At 34.6% G+C, this 21,625-nt stretch overlaps 2 protein-coding genes across 5 annotated transcripts in view; one reads left to right on the top strand and one right to left on the bottom strand.

Moving 5' to 3' along the window:
• Positions 1–2,213, top strand: part of Ppp4r3b (protein phosphatase 4 regulatory subunit 3B) — a 63,185-nt gene extending 60,972 nt beyond the window's left edge. For both annotated transcript variants that reach the window (XM_027934309.2, XM_027934308.2), the window contains exon 16: positions 465–2,213. In XM_027934309.2, coding sequence (XP_027790110.2) covers positions 465–560 — 96 coding nt within the window. In that variant the 3' untranslated portion in view covers positions 561–2,213. The remainder of the gene's footprint in view (positions 1–464) is intronic.
• Positions 2,214–4,657: 2,444 nt separating this feature from the next.
• Positions 4,658–21,625, bottom strand: part of Cfap36 (cilia and flagella associated protein 36) — a 31,249-nt gene continuing 14,281 nt past the window's right edge. The window contains exons 5-10 of one of the 3 annotated variants that reach the window (XM_071601589.1): positions 17,989–18,076; positions 16,115–16,166; positions 12,998–13,100; positions 5,830–5,939; positions 5,334–5,483; positions 4,658–4,820 (exon numbers count right to left, since the gene is read on the bottom strand). In XM_071601589.1, the coding sequence (XP_071457690.1) occupies positions 4,719–4,820; positions 5,334–5,483; positions 5,830–5,939; positions 12,998–13,100; positions 16,115–16,166; positions 17,989–18,076 (605 nt within the window). In that variant the 3' untranslated portion in view covers positions 4,658–4,718. Of the gene's footprint in view, positions 4,821–5,333; positions 5,484–5,829; positions 5,970–12,997; positions 13,101–16,114; positions 16,167–17,988; positions 18,077–21,625 lie in introns of all 3 variants that reach the window. The other 2 variants (XM_027934310.2, XM_071601590.1) reach the window with 2 other exon arrangements.

Here is a 21,625-nt window from a genome sequence, read left to right as displayed (position 1 = left end):
GTTCATAAAAGGTCAAAACCTTGAATTGCCTCATCCTTATTTTCAGTTATTAGCTTTTAGTAACCAGGTGATGTTACTGGTTAGTGATGTCTTCAGCCTTTTAAACTATTCTTCAAAAGCAGAATGAAAACAATGTGTACTAAGTAATAAAATACACACATGAACAGACTACAGACTTCATTTCCCCACAGTGAAGTTTTACTGAATTGAGTTCTTAAAAATCTAAGAAATAGTAGAAAAGCTGAGGATTACTGAGTATGCTACCAATTAGTACTCAGTAAATGTTCATGATTTTAGGCAGTTCCTTTCTTAAATTCCAATGTGTTAATATCAGATATGTCTGATTTAGAAAAATAGTTTCTAATATCTTTTAGTGAAAACATTTGTACTAATAATTGTACCAATAAGGTTTTTTTTTTTTTTTTAAGTTACCTGTTTAAAACATTTTTTTAATTCTTCAATAGGGAAGTTTGGTTGGCTTAGTGGATTATCCAGATGATGAAGAGGAAGATGAAGAAGAAGAAACATCCCCCAGGAAAAGACCTCGTCTTGGCTCATAAAATATTTACTGGGGGACTCCCAACATGTGGTCTTCTTACTAAAATGCTGCAACTGTTCAATGAGTGGAAAAATCTGAATCAGAAAGCTTTCTCACTTGAACTTATAAATATACAAGGAGTAGCAGAAGATCCTCAGTATATCATCTAGGAGAGTTTAGTTCTGTAAAAAAAAGAAAAAAGAAAAAAAAAAAAAACGAGGATTCCCAGGAACTTGATTGCTTGCCAGTAATTAAGGGGTTTGCCTTTTCAGGCTGTAAAAAATGGAAAAAAAAATTTTTTTTTTTTTTTAATTTAAAAAAAAAAAAAAAAGGCTAGTTACCAGAACCTGGGAGATAGTTTCTCAGCAAGGAAAGTCTCAGGTTTGGGGGAGGGAAAAGGTTGGTAAAATTATATTAATGCAGGGTTGCTCTGGGGGGTATCCAGTCTAGAAAAACGTTACAAAACTTCAGTTGCGAACCCAATAACATTACTTGTATAATGGTGCTGGCCATGTTATTGTTTTAATCAGTTGCCTCTTTTTAAAAAAAAAAAAAAATTTATGGAAAACAAATAGAACTATCAAAAAAAAAAAAAAAAGAAGAAGAAGTAGTAGTCAAGCTTTTGGGACCATTTCTTTGAAGACTTCACAGAAATTCAACCTTTTGAGTAGTTGGAGGGAAATACACCCTGTATTACAGCACATGTTAAATTTTCTACACCAAGAGTTTTCAGTATGTATTTTGACAAAAATAAGCTGCATTCAAAATGGATAGTTTTGTTAATAAAATTTTTAAATCAGCACTTTTGAGATAATAGTAGCCAAGAAAACAGTTTGTTAGTGTTCCATAATGATCCTCTTCAGAATCTTGGAAATGGACAGAACAGAATGTTTTTCAGTAACCTACCAGTACAATCCTTTGTAGAAGATAAATTCTGAAGTCCCTTTTTGCTTTGTTAGTAAAAAGTGTTTTATCTTCAGAGCTGCAGGCAAGTATTAAAGCATAATTTATAAAGACTAATTTAAAAAAAAAGTGCTGAATTGTAGTATTTAATATCTAGAAGCCATTTTGATCCAAGGAGTTAAGTGTCAAGTCACATGCAGTACAGGAAACTTTCCCACAAGCAGACAAGGGTGTATGTAATACAAACAGCTGCTTTTTTAAAAGACTAAAAGCACATTCCATGTACCTAAAGGAATTTAAAATAACAAATTGAGGCAAACAGTTACAATGTTTTATTTTTAGAACAGCAGTTAACTGTAAATATTTTAATGTTAGTTTGCTCATCTATGATCTGAGATCATGCTGAGATGAGAAAAATGTCCCCAAACTACAATTTAATGCATTGGGAAAAAAAAAAATCTAAAAATAGTAATTCCAGCTACAGTCTTTAGATCACCTTTGTAATGTGTTAATGGGTCCATTTTTTTCCTGGAATAGCTTAAACTGAAGCAGTTTCCCCTGTTTTGGAGATTTTGTAGTTAATTTTAATTTTGGCTATTGTTTGGAAAAGATGGGCTGTCTGTGTAGATATGAAGTATAGTTTTTCCATAAAACAGATGTTTATTTTGTATTAAAAATACCACTGTACTTGTTTTACACCATTTGTATACATGTGGTGATATTAATGCTGAACTGTAAAATTCAGGAATTAAAATGTGACCCTGTAATTCCATGATTGATGCTTGTGTTTGTTTTATGGTAAATATAAATTAACTCCATTTTAAATTATCTTTTAAAAGCCAATAAAATTATCATCCATAAATTTATTATAAGCCACTAGATCATGCAACAGTCTGAATGAAAGCCCTAAACCAATAACGGTCAACTGCACTTTTAACATCACTGATTACTTATAGAAAGTGAGCCTTGGGCAAGTAGAATCTCAGCACCAAAGATCACAGCAAAAAGCTATTCTTACTTCTTTGATTACAGGTATACATACAATAAAAACCTTACAATTTCATAACACAGTGAGGTTATTTTCAACCAAGATCATATGAACACTCTTTCAAGCAAGTTTTATCAAGCTTCTTAGTTTTTATTAAATTCCTTCTTATAATCTAAAAGCAGCCCAAACCTAATATATTACCCTATTTATTCTTGACTCAATTTTTTAAGTTCCAGTAGGAAGTTATCTTTGTATCTTATGAATACTTCAATTTTCCTTTTTAAAAAACTGACTTGCGTCTCAAACTTTTAAATCAACTTCATCATGGAAACTTTATAGCAGAAATGTGAATGTTTTCTTGAAATACAGGATGAGTTTTCACGGTACATATCTTATCAACATGAAAATAAAACATACCTTGATAGCTCAACTATAGGAGTCCACATTCACTGCCATCTTAAATAACTGCCCTCAGGCAGATCCTTATTTTCACTCATTGAAGCAAACCAGAGCCCACATTTGTATACCTTAGGTCCTCTTAAAATATCTGTAAATGTAGTGAATATAAAAGCTATTTTTAATTAAAAATTACATGAAATCATTCTGTTTTAAGCACTAGGTTTCTTCATCCATCTAGTGATAAAAATGTAGGGCTGGGGCTGTAGCTCATTGGTAGAGCTCCCGCCTCACGTGTGAGGCACTGGGTTCAATCCTCAGCACCACATAAAAAGTAAATAAAGATATTGTGTCCAACTAAAAAAGTATTTTTAAATTAAAAAATGTTAACCAATGTAGAATACTTTTTTGCAGTTTGGAGTTTAAACTCAATAAATAAAATGAGCATTACTTTTTTTTTTTTTTTTTTTAATATCACCCAACTGTAATTGGAAACTTAAAAGGGATACCAAAGCTGGGCATAGTAGTACACATCTGCAGTCCCAGCAACTCAGGAGGCTGAGACAGGAGGATCACAAGTTCAAGGCCAGCCCCACCAACTTAATGAAACCTTGTCTCAAATACAAAAAGGGTTGGGATTATGGGTCACTGGTAAAGTGCTCCTGAGTTTGATCCCTAGTACCACAAAAAACATACAGATATCTATATTTCTTTTAACAGACTACAGAAAACTTTTCTAGGGTCTTTTTTTAAAAAACCTACACCAGGTGGTAGCACTTCCCTCAACAAGCTCAGGCAGTTGTTCCCTTTGTTTTCATAGTAGCTTTTCAACAAAGTGTGGCTGAGTATTAACATTCATCACCTTTATTTTCTAAGTCCTAGTTGTCCTGCTTATTCAAGTGTACATGGTAAATATTCAGTTCGCCTTAAGACTGCCCAAGATATCTTCACTTTTCATTGGATTGCTTCCCACCAGGTAAACCCATAACTATTTTAGCCCAACCACTAGTTTACATATAACAACCATGCATCTTTAAAAAATGAAAATAATTTTGATAATGTAACCTCCCATTGCTCCATATTATAAATTAAAATCCTTACATTCCCTTCAAGGCCCTACATAATATGAATAATCCCCCACCTATTTCTAATTTCATATGCTAACCCTCTCCACTCATTCTATATATATTCCAATTCTTCAGTGTGTGCTTTATTTTTTTTCCTGCTGCAGGACCTGAGTTATTCCTTCCCTCCAATCAGCTTAAACCCTTAAACCCTTCCAATCAGCTTAAACATTACTTGCTCAAGGAAGTTTAACCAATTTGCCTTATGGCACTCTTCACTATTCCTTTTTAATTTTTTAAACTATTATTTTTAAAAATCTTTGGTGCTACTAGAGATTGAACCCAGGGGTGCTCTGGCACTGAGCTTCATCCCCACCCTTTTTTATTTTTGAGACAGGGTCTAGCTTAGTTGCCTAGGCTGGCCTCAAACTAACAATTATCCTGCCTGAGCCTCCCAAGAAGCTGGTATTACAGGTGTGTGTCACCCAGCTTGCACTCTTCCTTTCTAACACTTTGCTCTTTGGGCATTCTTCACACACTCCAGGAAAACAGATCCCTTTAACCTACTTGTAGGTGTCTAAGTCAGAATGAATGAACGCACTTTCAACTAGTTTCTATACCCTCTAAGAGAAAACATTACCCCAAAATTTGTATTAAATTAATTAGTACAAGTAGCTGCCTTATGCACTATCCTTCACTTCAAATGTTTACTATGATGAGCTTATATTTACATTTAGAAAAGCAAGTATTTACTTAAAACTAACAGTCTTGGTTTAAGGATTAATAATTTATTTTTAAGAAAATTTGGACTTTTGCTAATTTTTAATTATTACTTATTAATAACTTCTTCTTTAAGTTTCTCTGCAAGCAATCGCCTCTTTAGTAGTGTTTGTTTCTCCTCTGCTGTCATTTCTGGTTTCTCTGTCATTTCCTTAAAAAAGAAGAAAAAAAGAAAAGAGAAAAGAAAAGAAAAAATTGGCTACAATATAAAATGGGTTCATTTGTATTTGTCTAAAATTCCCAACATATAGCCTCAAAAAAAAAAAAAGACTAAGGACTTTGCGGGGCGGGGGGTGGACAATAAAGTAGTTTCCTTAAATCTTTTTGTAAAAATCTCTTAAATAAGTCTCTTAGAGGTGGTGGCTCAGATATTGACAGGACATTTCAAACATTTCAGATGGCTTAGGTAAGACAGATCACTGACCCCTTATGAACTCAGAGCAAGGCAAGTAAAAAAAAAAAAAAGAAACTGCTGTTATTTCTACCTCACAAAATCATCACAACTCACTCTTCCTAGAAAAGATGTAGCCACTGCTGCACTAGCAGGGTGGTTAATATGAATTAATCTATAAGCAAAATTCATTAGAGGCTCTTTTGCACATAATCTGATTTTGAGAATTCTACCTCTAGATATGAAATTTAAGCATACTAAGGCTAACCATACCTCTACCTCCCCTGCAGGCTTTCCTTTTTGCTCTGTATTTTGGACCTGCTTAGTCCTTATATCCTTTCTCATGGACATCAACTTGTCTCTCTTCTGCTTGAGATAGTGCTCTCGTTGCCGAAGCTCTTCTGTTCCAAGAGCTGACAAGTTCTGGGTCAAATAACAGAAGAAACTATATAAATTTCACATCCACATAGTAAGTGGCAACAATACTTAATTAGATTCAATTAGAAGTTTGAATTCAAGATCACAAGAAAAGTCTTATGTGTGGCTGTTTACATTGTTCCTAGTACTTTGTCATTTAACACAAAGTTGTTAAAAACTGATATAGTGGGGCTGGAGTTGTGGCTCAAGTGGTAAAACGCTTGCCTAGCATGTATGAGGCACATGTATGAGGTTCGATTCTCAGCACCACATATAAATAAATGAATAAAACAAAGGTCCATCCATGTCTAAAAAATATTTTTTTTAAAAAATGATGTAGTCTTTTACTTACTGCTATTGGTCCTTCAATGTTTGCATGTTCTAAGCCAGGAATCTTCAGGCTTTTTTGTGGGAGGGAGGAAGTTTCAGGCATCATTTCCACTTTTCTTGCCAAAGGTTGCACTGACGGATTAGCAAAATGCACTTTAACTTCTGGCAGCAATTAGACAATGATACCAGTTAGAAATATTAGAGAAATGTTAAGAACTAAGGTAGAGTCACCAAAATGAGGTTACAATAATACTTGATTTTTCTTCATATTTATTCAACCAACATGTATTCATTGTCTACACTATACCAAGCATTTGGTGAGAATAATAAACATGGTCTCTGTTCATCCTTAAGAAACTTGGACTACAATTTCTATTATGAATAATGACATTTCAACAAATAACAAGCTCCTACTGATTTTTAGAGGTTTTTTTGGGAGTGGCGGGGGTAGCAGGAATTGAACACAGGGGCGCTCGACCACTGAGCCACATCCCTAGCCCTATTTTGTATTTTATTTAGAGACAGGGTCTCACTGTGTTGCTTAGCGCCTCGCTTTTGCTGAGGCTGGCTTTGAACTCGATCCTCCTGCCTTAGCCTCCCAAGTCGATAGGATTACAGGCATGTACCACTGCGCCCAGCCAAGCTCCTACTGTTTGTACAGTACTATAGCTACAAAAAGATAACCCTTGTTTAAAAGATTAGAACCACTTTATGATATAATAAAAGGGTGCTACATAATCCAAATAAATAGTACACAAATTCTTTAATATGTAATTGGCTTCCAATTTTTTCTTGAAGGTAAAATAAGTAACTGTACATTTATAGAAAATTACTATAGGGGCTGGGGTTGTGGCTCAGTGATGGAGCACTTGCTTAGCAAGTGTAAGGCAATGGGTTCGATCCTCAGCACCACGTAAAAATCAATACATAAAATAAAGGTATTGTGTTCATCTACAACTTAAAAAAAATTTTTTTAAGAAAATTACTGTAAAGCTAAAGGATTTTTTACTTTACAACAGTAGCTACCAGTATTATCAATAACTTTGTAATTACATAGTGAAGATAACTATAAGCCTATAAATGCATTAAGAAAAATGTAAAGATTCTAAAACAAGCAGAAACTGGAAGCACATTTAAGTACTTAATACTTTTAGGTATTTGCTGACTGTTCCAAGAGACATCATTAACATTCTAATTGCTCCTCTGAGTCTTCTTTTTTTCTTTTTCCTAAATTTGAACCATTTTTTATTATAAGATTAGGTAATGTTGCCAGGTGTGGTGGCACATGCCTATAAATTCCAGCGGCTCAGGAGGCTGAGGGCAGGAGGATTGCGAGTTCAAAGCCAGCCTCAGCAAAAAGCAAGACAGTAAGCAACTCAGTGAGACCCTGTCTCTAAATAAAAATACAAAATAGGGCTGGGGATGTGGCTCAGTGGGCAAGAGCCCCTAAGTTCAATCCCCGGTACCACCCCCCACAAAAAAAAAAGATTAGGTAATGCTTTTCAAAGAAAGATAAAACATTTTCAGTCTAAGTACATGGGCTTCAAAACAAAGTAGAATGAGACAAACAAAGATATTAAAACGATGCAAAGAACTAAAAACATGATGGAGAAACATGGTACCTATGTCTCTAAATGATTAATAATCTTGCCAATGTAGAAAACCAGAAAAGGAACTTTGTCTATGCAAGAAACTTGACAAAGAACCACAACCCTAGCATAGAGTGAGTAAAATGACTTCAGTGCCAGGGAGTTTGAAGTAAGAAAAGCTCTACAGGCCTTTGAATGGTAAAGTAAGTCTCCATGAAAGAGCTAACTATGACAGAAATTAATGAGTTTAAATAAGTTATTGATAATATGCAGATAGAGTTAAAAGTCTTTTTTACTAATGGTGATTAGCCATTAATAAAAAGAGGTAGACTTCGCCCCCAAAATATGGAACCACAGAGCTAGATAAGGGATGGTTCACTTTCTAACTCAGAAGCAGGGAATATATATGCATTTATATTCAGTTCATGTACTTAGGGTAGACAGTTCTTGCCTTCAGTTTGTTAGTGATGAACATATTGTATAATCTCAATCAGAGAGGAAAGTACTTGAAGCCAAAATACTTAGCTTCTCTGATTTTTAAGAAAGGAGGATCAGAAAGCCTCAAGAAAAAACAATTCATCTCTGGCAACTCTGCATCAGTTTGAGAAGAGATACTCTCTATTTCTAGCTGGAATAAAGGAAAAACATGAGAAGAGGAATAAGAAAGCAGGTCACCTTCTTGATGCTTCCAAATTTAGGTTTTTTTTTTTTTTTTTTTTTTTTTTTAAGGTACTGGGGACTGAACTCAGGAGTGCTTTAACACTAAACTACATCCCCAGCCATTTTTATTTTTTATTTTGAGACAGGGTCTCACTAAGTTGCGGAGGCTAGCCTTGAACTTCTGATCCTCCCAAGTTCCTGGGATTATAGGAGTGCATCACTTGTGCCCAGCCAAAATTAGGTCTTCTTAATGGATTTCCATCACTTTGCATTAACTGATTCCCTGATGTTTGCTATGCCCATTTGAAAAATATTTTTTTTGAAAATTGAAGTCATTACTTTTAAAAGCATCCACCATTTGCTCTGTGTCATTATTATGTATAACTGAGTTACATGTGGCTAGAGATAAAGTTTTTTATAGCTTCACTTACTTAGTCAGATAAGGAACTCCACAGAACAAATTTATTCAAATTATGTCAGGTGCAAACATTAAACAGTATTTATAGTTAGGTCTGTATAAAAACAAATTTGGGTCAGCAAATTAAAACAAAGCACAGACAATTTCTAAAAGTAGGAGTTTTGAAGATATAATTCAAGTGAAGTTATTTCTACTTAAACTGCAGAATATGAAAAAAAGAAAAATGGTTAGATATGCTAGGAAGAAAGACAAAAAAATAACTTTTATAATCTTCCTTGTTTCAAATTCCCCTATTTGTTTTAAAAACTAAGATTATACTTCCTTAAAAATCAACGGATACTCTGCCAGGTGAGGTGGTACATGCCAATAATCCCAGCTACTCAGGAGGCTGAGACAGGAGGATCACAAGTTTGAAACCAGCCTCAGCAACTTAATGAGACTCCATCTCAAAATAAAAAGAACTAAGGATGTAAAGCATCCCTTGATCAATCCCCAGTATCTGATGATGACGATGATGATGATGATAAGAAGAAGAAAAGAACTCCTCTAAGTAAAAAGGAATAGAGAGGATCTCACTCAACTTGATAAAGAATATCTTAAAAAAAAAAAAAAAAAAAGCCCAGATGTGGTGGCACATGCCTGGAATCTTAGCTACCTGGGAAATAGCATGAGGGTCACTTGAGCCCAGGAATTTGAGACCAGTCTGGGCAACAGAGTGAGAAAACTCTTTAAGACCTTATATTATGCTTACAGGATACAAGGTAAACATATACAAATCAATCACTTTTCATAATACCAGTAATAAACAAGTAGAATTTAAATTAAAAACACATGCCCCTAAAACTAGATCCCAAATATGAAATGTTTAAATATAAAATCTAACAAAATGTGCACAAGATTTCAATACAAGGAAAAATCATGTATGAAAGAAATTAAAGAATTAGTCTGAGCATGGAGACACAGGCCTATAATTCCAGTTACTTAGGAGGCTGAGGCAGGAGGATTGCAAATTTGAGGCCAATCTAGGCATATTAATGAGACCCTGTCTCAAAGTGAAAAGTAAAAAGAGCTGGGGATACAGCTCAAAGGCAGAACACTCCTGAGTTCAATCCCTAGTACCACCAAGAAAAAAAAAAAAATCAAAACCAAAATAAATGGAGATACTCCATGTTCATGACATGACAGGAAGTTTCAATAGTGTCAAGATGAGAGGTCTTCCTAACTTAAGCCACAGATTCAATGCAATTCTAATCAAATCCCAGCAAGTTATTTTTGTGGATATCAACAAACTGATTCTCAAGTTTATATGGAAAGACAATAGTACCAGAATAGCCAACTTAAATTGAAAACCAAAGTAGGAGGACTGATACTCCTCAACTTCAAGACTTACTATAAACCTACAGTAATCAAAACAGTGTGGTATTGGTGGGGAAAACAAAATAAATAAATAGATCAGTAGAATAAAAAAAGGAGTCTAAAAATAGATCTACATAAATATAGTTAGCTGATCTTTGATAAAGGAGCAAAGACAACACAAAGAAGAGAGAATTGTCAACAAATAGTGCTGGAAAAAACTAAACATCATATGAAAGAACAAAATCTAAAAACAGACTTTACAATCTTCACAAAGATTAACTCAAAATGGATCACAGACCTAAATTTAAAATTCAAAACTATAAAATTCCTAGAAGATAACAGAAGAGAAAACCTAAATGCCATGGGTATGGTGATGACTTTTTAGATAAAATACCAAAATCACAAAAGAAATAATTAACTGAACATCATTAAAAAACCTCTGCTCTGATTCCAGTGACTCAGGAGGTTGAGGCAAGAGGATCACAGGTTTGAAGCCAGTCTCAGCAATTTAGCAAGACTCTCAAGATCCTGTGTCAAAATAAAAATAAAAAGAACTGGGAATGTAGCTCAGTGGTAAAGTATACCTAGATTCAATCCCCAGTACTTGAAAAAGAGGAAAAAAAAAAAAGAAGGAGGAGGAAACCCCAACTTCTGCTCTGTAAAAACAAAAAACAGTATGAAAAAAATGAGAGGACAAGGAACAGACCAGGAGAAAACATCTGTAAAAGGTACGTCTGATAAAGGACTATTAAAGCACCCTTAAAAAAACTTCAAAATATGAAAACCCTCAAAAAATAATAGGCCAAATAACTTAACAGATACACCACCAAATATACAGATGAAAAATAAGCATGTGAAAAGATGCTCCATGGGGGACATGACTCAGTCATAGAGCATTTGCCTAGCAAGGCCCTGTGTTCAATCTCCAGCACCAACAACAACAAAAAATAATAATAATAATAATAAGAGGAAAACAGAAAAAAAAAAAAAAGATGCTCCACATCACTTGTCATCAGGGAAATGCAAATAAATCAACAATGAGACACTATTATACACCTATTAGAATGGCCCAAATCTGGAACACTGACAACACCAAATGCTGGTAAGGGAAACAGAGCAAATGAAACTCTCATTCTGCTTGTAGGAATGCAAAATAGTACAACCACTTTTGAAGAGAGTTGGGTAGTTTTCTTACAAAATTAAATGTACTCTTACCATGCAATTCAATCATGCTCCTTTGTATTTATCCAAAGGAACTGAAAACTTTCATTCACGTAAGAAAACCTACACAGCCCTTTATAGCAGCTTTATTCATAATTGCCAAAACCTGAAAGCAACTAAAATGGTCTTCTACCTGTGAATGAATAAACAAACTATGATACCTCCAGGCAATGGAACATTATTCAGTGATAGAAGGAAAAGAGCTATCAAACTATGAAAAGACATGGGAGGAACTTTAAATGCATACTGCCAAGTGAAAAAAAGCAATCTGGAAAGACTACACATACTGCATATTTTCAACTATGTGACATTCCAGAGAAGGCAAAATTATGGAAATAATAAAATGTCAGCAGTTACCAGGGGTCATAGGAGGAAAGAGAAATAAGCAGAGCACAAAGGATTTTCAGAACAATGAAACTACTCTGTATGATACTGTGATGATAGAGATATGTCATTATACATTTATCAAAACTCATAGAACATATAATATTATCAAGAGTGAACCTGTATACTATGGACTTTGGGGAATAATGATGTGTCAGTATATATTTTTCAACTGCAAAAAAGTATACTAAAAAAGTGAGGGATGTTGACAATAGAGAGGTTATACATGTGTGGGGCAGAAGCTGTATGAGAAATCTCTGTACCCTCAGCTCAATTTTGCTGTGAACGAAAAACAATGCCAACAAAGAAAGTTTATTTAAAAACTTAAGTTGCTGTTGATGTTAAAAAAAAAAATGGGTAAACATAAACTTATCTGAATTAAAGAAGTTTTTCTGAAATGTAGAAGAGCATAGGGTTTAGAGTAAGATGACACAGATAAGACACAGTTTAACTAAGCTTTTTGCTTTTGCTCAATGATCTGGGACAAGTCACTCAGTTTTCTTGAATTTCTTGTTAAAAGAAAGAAAAAAATATATGTATGTATATATATGAAAAATAAGGAATTATATTATCTACTTCCCAGAGGCTTTTTTAATTGACAAAAATATTTATTTAATACCATAGAAATTCATGATAAAATGAACTGAATTCATGATCAAGGTTCAATTTCTAATTTAGATAGACTTTTTTTTTTTTCTCTTGAGGAAGAAGAGACCAAGCCTTGCCTATTTGCCACCTCAGCTGCCCTCAACCTCTTGCCTGCTTTCTCCAGAACCTGCCTCCACACCACGTGCAGGACTATCTTTTGCAGTGTCTGTGGCAATAGCTACCTCCTGCCTCTGGTTCAGTATCCCATGAAGCCAGGGTGATCTTTCCAAATTACAAGTCAGCCTAAAACCCTTGGGGCTCCCCTGAGCCGTTTAAAGATCGAAATCACCATTCTTTTTTTTTTTTTTTTTTCTTACATACATGACAATAGTGAAATGCAAGAAATACTTATTTTTTTCTACAGTATAGAAATCAGAACATATCGAAAGTGGATCTGCCAAATATTTTACAAGGTCATACACTAATGCGTTGTACACTGAATTTCATTATATTTGATTTCAAAGACACAATTTCTGACTAAACATCTGGAAAATTTGTTTTACCTCATTTTTTAGTTGTGCTTTAATTCATTCTGAAGGTAATTTAATAGTATCTTCCAAGTTTGGCTTTTGCTTACAACACCATGTAATTGTAAACAAGAAAGAGAATACCAAAATTATGTGAACATATCTTGTATGCTGCAGCCATAGCACAAATGTTGGTGGCTCCCTCACAAAGAGTTTTGCTCACAGCTCTAGGTTCTAGACTTCACTTAGAAATATGGGGACTATATTTTCTTTTCAGCTGAGTATTTCTTACCTGAAATAACTAAATTCACAAACAACTTTAAATTTTGAAGCCATTCAATATTCCCTCTGAGGTTTTTGAGGGTAAATATATGAGAGGATAATATGCTTTATACAATGTTTACATATTCAGAGTATTAGAGAATATTCAGTATAACTCAATCTTACCTGAGGGTGGGTGTTCAAAATGTTCACAATCCCCTTGGGAATTGCTCATTTTTGCAGCTTCACTAGTATGCACTGGGGGCTCTTCTGTTTTAGCCTCTAATAACTTCAGAATTCCAAAATCCAATTTAAAAAAAACACACACACAGTTTAGATTAACTTTTACTAATCCAAGAGAGTCTATTTTCCAAAATTTTTAACATGTTATTAGCTCCTACTTTTTGAGGTAGGTAAACATTTCAATTTAAATCATACAGTATTAATGATAATTAGTATGATTTGAATTTGAACTTAAAAAGAACTGAGTGGAAACCCAGTCTTCGCCCTTACTATTCATGTGACTCACAGTAAAACACCAAAAAATACTGTAAAAGAAACAAAACCATTTAATTACAAAGTGATTTTCCATTATTTGTTTAAAATAGTCTATATGTCACTACTATGAAATGCTTAAAGTAGCCACAGTTGGTTTACTTCTATTTCTAAAATGGAATAGTATATTTAAACCAAAGAGGGCTGGGGATGTGGCTCAAGTGGTAGTGCGCTCGCCTGGCATGCGTGCAGCCCGGGTTCGATCCTCAGCACCACATACAAAGATGTTGTGTTCACCGAAAACTAAAAAATAAATATTAAAATTCTCTCTAAAAAAAAATTAAAAAATAAACCAAAGAAATTGTTTAATCATAGGAAAAAAGTAAACTAATATTCATTTTTCTTTAAAAATCAAGAAAAATCCAACCTTATACAGCTTATTAGGCAATTCATGTATACCTAAATCATAAACCTCTATATGCTGGGTGATAGATACATGGGGATTCATTATTATTACCATCTCTACTTTTTTGTGTTTGATAACTTCCATAATAAAAAGTCTCAAAAAAAAAAAAATCATTGACCCCTAAGACATATTATCCAAGAAACATACTATGTTTTGCATAAAATCAGAAGGTTATAATTACTATCTTCTAATAGTTATTTTGAACTGGTGTTGTTCTATATCTTTACATTTAAAAATCTTCATTAATACCTAAGAACTTTACTCCCTTTACTAAAAAGAAATTTACTCAAATCCCAATGGCTTGGGAGGCTGAGACAGGAGGATCATGAGTTCAAAGCCAGCCTCATCAACCACCAGGTGCTAAGCAACTCATTGAGACACCATCTCTAAATAAAAATGCAAAATAGGGCTGAAGATGTGGCTCAGTGGTCGAGTGCCTCTGAGTTCAATCCACAGTACCTTCCCCCCAAAAAGATAAATCTCTTTCTTCTGCTTTTCACTGGGTACTTAGAGTAAAATGGATTTTTTAAAAACAGTAAAATAATACAAGTATGTATCATGACTAAGAGGAAAAAATGTGGAAAACGCCTGTAATCCCAGCAGCTTGGGAGGTTGAGGCAGGAGGATCAAAAGTTCAAAGTCAGCCTCAGCAAAAGCAAGGTGCTAAGCAACTTGTGAGACCCTGTCTCTAAATAAAAAAATACAAAATAGGGCTGGGGACATGGCTCAGTGGTCTAGTACCCTGAGTTCAATCCCTGGTAAAAAGAGGAAAAATTGGAAAACAACTTTTTTTTTTGGGGGGGGGTACTAGGGATTGAACCCAGGAGCACTTCATCACTGAGTTACATCCCCAGCCCTATTTTATTTTTTTTATTTTGAGACAGGGTCTCGCTAAGTTACCTAGGGCCTCACTAAATTGCTGAAGCTGGTCTTGAACTTGGAATCCTCCTGCCTCAGACTCCCAAGTCATTGGGATTGCAGGTGCCTGACAAAGAAATAAAGAAAAATATTTAAGTGACTGAGAGATAGTTTATATTAGGTTTCCTTTTCCCCTCAAGTAGATTGTGAAAATATAAAAAGGGAAGCAGCCAGGAAAGAATACATACTAGCTTCCCACACCTCTATCAGAGGAAAATATCCTTAAAGATTAGGCACTTTTTTTTTGGGGGGGGGGGGGGGGCGGGTAAATGTTTGACCAAATTATTTAATGTACATTTCCTACAAACAATAACATTATTTCATATAACCACAATAAAGCCACCAAAATCAGGAAGTTACCATTGAAACGTGACTGTCTCATACCAACACCCCATTCATATTTTGCTGGTTTTCTTGAGCGCTCTTTCCACCTAGGGGTTGGGGCAACAGACAGAGTCCCTAGTTGCACTGAGTTGTTAGGTATCCATAGTCTCCTATGAGCTGGAAGAGCTCCTCAATCTTCCTGTGACTTTTGTCACCCTTGATACTCTGAGACCTTCCACCAGCAGTTCTGTAGACTGCCCCTGGTTTGGGTGTGTAGTAGGTTCTTATGGTTAGATCCAGTTTATGCCACTGGGTAAGAATGTCACAGGAGTGATGTACCCTTTTCAAGACATCTATCAAGTAGCCTATGATCTCTGCTCATCCTTTTATCAACAGTGGTCATTGATTATCTGATTAAAGTGAGATTAGGCACTTTAAGGAAATGGTTCTTAAATGGAAGAACTGTATACCAAGAAATATGATACTGAATCATTCTAGTTCTACATGATAATATTAAAGCCTGCAAGGGACCTTTGGTAGTAGCTGTATCTGCTGTTTGTACACACTAAAGCAGTCAAGAATGGAAAAGTAAAATATTTTTCTTAATCTTTTATTCAGAAAATTAAGGGAGATTTTTATAAGGAACTCCCCAAAACATGAAATGTATTACAGTTTTTGAAGTTCATGACCTTGGTCTTTATTATGGAGTTTAAAAAATAGGTTGCTTGAAGATTTATAAAGTGAATAAAGTTATAAAGAGAGAATTACTTATTTTTGGTACTAGGGATTGAACCCAGGGCCTCACATACACTACGCATATGCTTTCCACCACTATGCTACACCCTGCCCCCAAAAATACTTTCTATATAAGAATGTATAAGGTTACACACTCTTGTAGGAAAGAAAGTATATACGTCATGCATGAAAAAGTATAAAACTTTAAATATAAATGCTTAGACTTGCCAAGAAAATATGACTACTTGAGGAACTGTGTAGTTCCATAGAAGCTTAAATGTTAACAGCAAAAACTATGTGCAAAATTAGTAAGAGATAACAGCAACTGAATATACTTCTGTTGTATTTATATGTTCTGCAGGCACCTTTTTTTTTCTCTTCCTTTCTTCCTCCTGGTCATATTCCTCTTTTGATTTTCTGAAATATACAAATATAAGGTTAAAAAAAAAAGTAAACTTTGTTTTTTGGTCAAAAAACAGTGTTTAACTAAGCCACATGATAACTGTGAGCAAGGCATTTTGGACACAGAGATGGAAAATAATACTGCCAGGCTTTAAAGCTTACAATCAACTGAAGAGAAATAGACAATATACTGCACAATAAAATTTAGTAACATAAAATACATGGTTACCGTTTCTTTAAGAATTGTGAAGGGAAATCCTAAATCCAAATCTGAATAGCAAATTCCATTCATCAATACTTTGATTTTCTTTAGAGAGATTAATTATACCTCCCCATAAGAGCCATTTCTCCCCTCATTCTGTTTTTTTCAGTGGCATCTGAACTATCATAAAGCATTCCTGATGCCACTGTGCCAAAGCCTATCAATTTTTACAAACTGCTCACTGAGGCAGTCTGACTTACGAAAACAGCTGAGGGTAACATTTGTACATGTTCATAACTAACCTGTACCATAGTATATCCACTTCAAAAGCTTTTAGAAAATAAAGTCTAAAAGCACAATGGATCTGTTTTCAGATCACAAATCAACCAATGCAACCAATACAAGTCAAAACTTCACCAGTACTATGTACCAAATACCCTGCTATCTTCAAATCTTTAAATTCAAAGCATTCTGTACCATGGAAATTAAGATCTGGCAAGAAAGGGCCAGGTCAACCTACACATCTGTTTTCCTCCCTACAACCACTCAAACCCACTGAAGTTAAGCACTAAATTGGGACACCTGTCATAGTTTCCACTAGGCCATCTAACGATCATCTGGTGCTCCACTCCACAGTTATGCATGTATGCTTCTCCTCTAATCTTAGTAAATTCTCACAGTTAAAAATTAGATGCTACAATTTCCCCTCCCTTCTAAAACTTCCATAATGGTCAGGAGACCATAGAAATGCCCACTAAGCTTTCCTAGTTCTGCGTAGGCCCCTTTTGTGGGCTGCATGTCTACCCCACATAAGGCATTTGGATGAAAAATCGTGTAACTACAAAGAAGAGATCTGCAAAATACTAATCTGGAATAAACACCTCCCGAACTGCAAAATACTAATCTGGAATAAACACCTCCCGATGTTGTCCAGTCACCCTGTCAGCTATGCATCTGTGGAGTCTGAAAGACAAGTCTCCTACCATGTGACAACTTAACTACTGCTAATTCTAAGATCTAGAAGCCATGAAGAATTCAGCTTAACTCCCCACCTCACCAGGGTTCAGGCTGGGTATACTGCAACTTTTTTTTCCATTAGTGATTAATTATATGGTGAGGGTGAAGGGAAAAAAAATAGACTCAGTTGGGCTAATCTGGCATGAATCACCGGAAAATAATTCTTCCTATTAATTAAGAAATGTAAGGGGCTGGGAATGTGACTCAGAGGTAGAAGGCTTTCCTAGCGCTAGAATTCCTGGCTAAGAGAAAAATAAATATAATACGAGTTGAGCATTCCTAATATGAAAATTCAGAATTTTTTGTACAACACCACAATGCTCAAAAAATTTTAGATCTTCAGATTAGGAATACTCAGTCAGTAAGGCTTATGCAAATATTCCAAAATCTGAAAACATCTGACACCTGAAACACTTTTGATCCTAAACATTTTGGATGAGGGATAACTCACATAGTTATAAAATGATAAATAAATTTGAAGGTCTTTAGTAGAAAATTTAGATATTTTACTAGTTTATAATATTTTCTGGATAAAAAGCACATACATATAATTATTACTGTTATTATCTTACTAATATTACTAATGATTCATTCCAAAATAATTATAAAGAAGTATACCTAAGAACTTCCCTCAGGATTTTCATCTCTTCCTGTTCAAGGTCACTGACCACATCAGAACCATCAGTCAAGCAGTCAGGTAACATACCTGTTCAAAATCAAACACCACATGGAATAATATCAACTCAACTGAAAACACTTATTTTTGACTGTTCTAGTTCATCAGGTAAAATTAGTTTACAATTTATCACTTAATAAAATATTTCAAATTCTTATCTTTTAACTATTTCTCATTTTAGAAAATAAGTCCCACCAAAAATAACCAAAATTTTATCTAGAAATATATCTCAGTAATTGTTTGTGTTGGCTATTAAAAATAACAATTATCATCAGGACTGGAGATGTAGCTCTGCAGTAGACCACTTGGCTGGCATGCCATCTGTTCTGGACTTGATCCCCAATACCACACACACATATACAAAAGATATCTGGAAATAAACAATGTAAGTTTCTGGCTTCTGGAATCATACAGTATCTGAGAATATACCACTGAAATCATTAAGCTAGGATTAATAATAAAAACATGCTCTTAAAGGTGACTCTTAAATTGAAAGAGCTTAAAAAATATTATTTTGTTAAAACAGCATTTAGGCTGGGGATATAGCTCGCATGCACAAGGCCCCGGGTTCAATTCCCTAGCACCACCACCACCACCAAAAAAAAAAGGCATTTAATACTCTTCATTCATTTATTATATGTTAACATTTTATTATAGCATTTATTATATGTTACTAAAAAGAATTCTGTTTACTATGTGCAATAAAAACATGGTGCTAAGCACTTTGTGGAGGTATTAAAAAGATGAATGATGCAATATCTGCCCTTGGAGCTTTTGTTCATATATTGATCTAATAACTATAAACCACAGTAATATCAACTTTAGCCCAAAGCAATAAAAACTGATAGGAAGTAATTTTGTAAATGTAGGTTTAATTTACTTTTTTACTTATATATTCCTGGTAAACAGGAAGAGTGGTAATACTTTCTAAATTAGCAGAATGTCTCCTCCTTTTTTCCTTCTATTTCTTCATCCACGTATGACTATGGGATTTTGGATCTGCTCTAAAGTAAAGTAGCTTTATTATTTTAATCCCTTTGATATTTAGATGCATTTTCAAAATTAAACAATTTATTTTGGGATAATTGCAGATTCACACACAGTTGTAAAAAAATAGAAAGATGCCATATACTCTTGACCCAATTTTTCCCATTAGTAACATCTTGCAAAACTACATAGTACAATATCACAACCAGAATATTGACATCTATAAAACTCACCAATCTTAAGTGCAATTTTGCTCAAAGGACATAAAATTATTCTTCTAATAATAATCTTTGTAGGGAAAATTAAAAGTACTAAGGGAGGAATAATGCAATGTACTTCAAAACCATCACAATAATGCTCTGGCATGCATTTTCCCCAAATTCTTAGATATGATACAATCAAAATCCAGAGAGCCTTCAAAATTTTCTCACCACAAAGACAATTTTCAAATAGCCTGCAGTTTTCTAAGATACTAATCTCTAGATCTAAATTAAGCAATATTCTTAAATACAAGTACGAAAATTCTGTAGCAGAAACTAAGTATTAGTTTATGTTAAAATGTAGTCAAACTGTCCCACACTGTGGTCTGACACCAGCCATTACTCCATATCATCACCCTCATCTTCCCTCATTAATGTATACCACATTTTGTGTAGCCATCAGACAGCCAACTACTTAAGAGGCTGGGTCTCCCCTACTCCAGGAGTAATTTTTGACTGGTTGAAACCAACCATAATAGGTTCATTCACTATGCCAGAAAGGCAAGTGACCCCCAAGCCTGATCAATAGGGTTTGAGGAGAAAATTCTTAGAGGGCTTTCATGAAAGTGCTATCTTACTAACAAAAAGAAATTTACAGGAAGAACAGGAAGAAGCATTCCTTTTCTTTAAGAGATTCTATTAAGCCTGCATTGGATATAGCCAGAGTATAATCATGAGAGAAGATCCTGAGAATGGCAGAATATAAAGATAAAAAATGTCAGGGTCCTTGATAATATCACTAAGCCACCAAACAAAGCAACCCTGGACCTGTCTTTCTTTTCTCCTTTCCTCTGGACTTGTTCTATGAGATGATAATTTCTAATTGTTTAGACCTTTTCATGGGGGTGTTCTGTTGCTGGCAGTCAAGCTATAGGTATTTACTCCTTTTTTATTAAAATCTAAATAGTTTCCAGTTAAACTTCAATGTAGTGTCCAATGTCAAGTTCACTGTTTCTCTTATCAAAACTGATTCTCTCAAAACAAATTTTACTAACATAAAATAATTATCCCACAGGTCAGAATAAAACATAGTCTCAGGAATATTAAGACGAAAAGATTTTATAGATCAAACCATAGTAAAAAGACAAAAGGAGAGTATTTTCCAAACTTACACAAAAGTAACAACACTGTGTTATGCATTCTTCATGGTTAGGGTAGTATTATCTCCTACCCACGGACAACAGCTCTATTACCTGCTGTGGAAAGCATCTTGGGACTTTAGGGAATGGTTAAGATAATGGCTGGCTCTAAGGAATAGAGTCCACTCGCATCAGACAAAATGAAAAGGAGAATCTTCAAGAGTTTGCAATAGAAGCACTATTGTTGCATGTTCTAGACACTTAAGAGTAAACAGTACAACTGAACTTTAGCTCTCATTTCTTCAGGAAACAATCAAAAGAATGGTCCTGCTGCCAAACTATGAAAGAGGTTATAGGCCATGACAAAGAATATCAGTAGCAATCTATCAAGCAAAGGAACACATAAAAATTAAGATAACGTTACCAGAGCCAGAAATCTGAAACAGAGATGAGAATCTGCTTTGAAAAGGAGATGGTATATTAATAAGAAGTATGGTTAGAAACTTGACTGTTTTAAGTCAGAATATTTAATGTAGTTCAGGTACAAAAAAGGGGGTGAGGACAAAAGCAAAAAGAGCTACAGGGGAGGTGAGTTTAAGCACAGGGACAGGCAAAAAATAAAGTCAAAGAGGGTTACTAGAGCCTTCTGTTTTCTTTTCTGTTGATGTTGGTACAATAATCATATTGCCCTAGACCAGTGGTTTTTAGTGTGGTCACAGGACCAGCAGCTTCAGTATCAGCTGGAAGTTTGTTATAAATGAAAATTATTAGGTCCCAACCCAGCCCTACTAAATCAGAAACTGAGGTTATCATGTGTTTCAACAATTCTTCCAACTGATTCCAATACACATAAACCACAGCTTCTTTCTGAAGTCTTAACAATGATAAGCCAGCAGAGTAATCTTTTCTTAGCAGTAATTATAACCAATACAAAGTGTCATAAACACAAAAGCTAAAGAGAAAATCAAGTCTGCTTTCTTTGAGATGTCCAATATACACTGATCAGGAAGTTTACACTTTTTTTTTTTTTTTGGCGGGAGTTTGGGAAGTACCGGAGTCAGAGGCACTTGACTACTGAGCCACATCCTCAGCCCTATTTTGTATTTTATTTAGAGACAGGGTTTCACTGAGTTGCTTAGCACCTTGCTTTTGTTGAGCAATATTGTCACAGAGAACATCTCAACAAAAGCTTCATCAAAAAGATCTATTTGAAAGAGGAAAGAGCCCTTCCCCCGTTATTGAACTCGAAATCC

This window comes from Marmota flaviventris, chromosome 14 (genome assembly GCF_047511675.1).
Source record: "Marmota flaviventris isolate mMarFla1 chromosome 14, mMarFla1.hap1, whole genome shotgun sequence".
Classification (NCBI taxonomy): Eukaryota; Metazoa; Chordata; class Mammalia; order Rodentia; family Sciuridae; genus Marmota; species Marmota flaviventris.
Note: the sequence above shows the minus strand (reverse complement) of the source record. Positions and strands in the feature narration are given on the sequence as shown.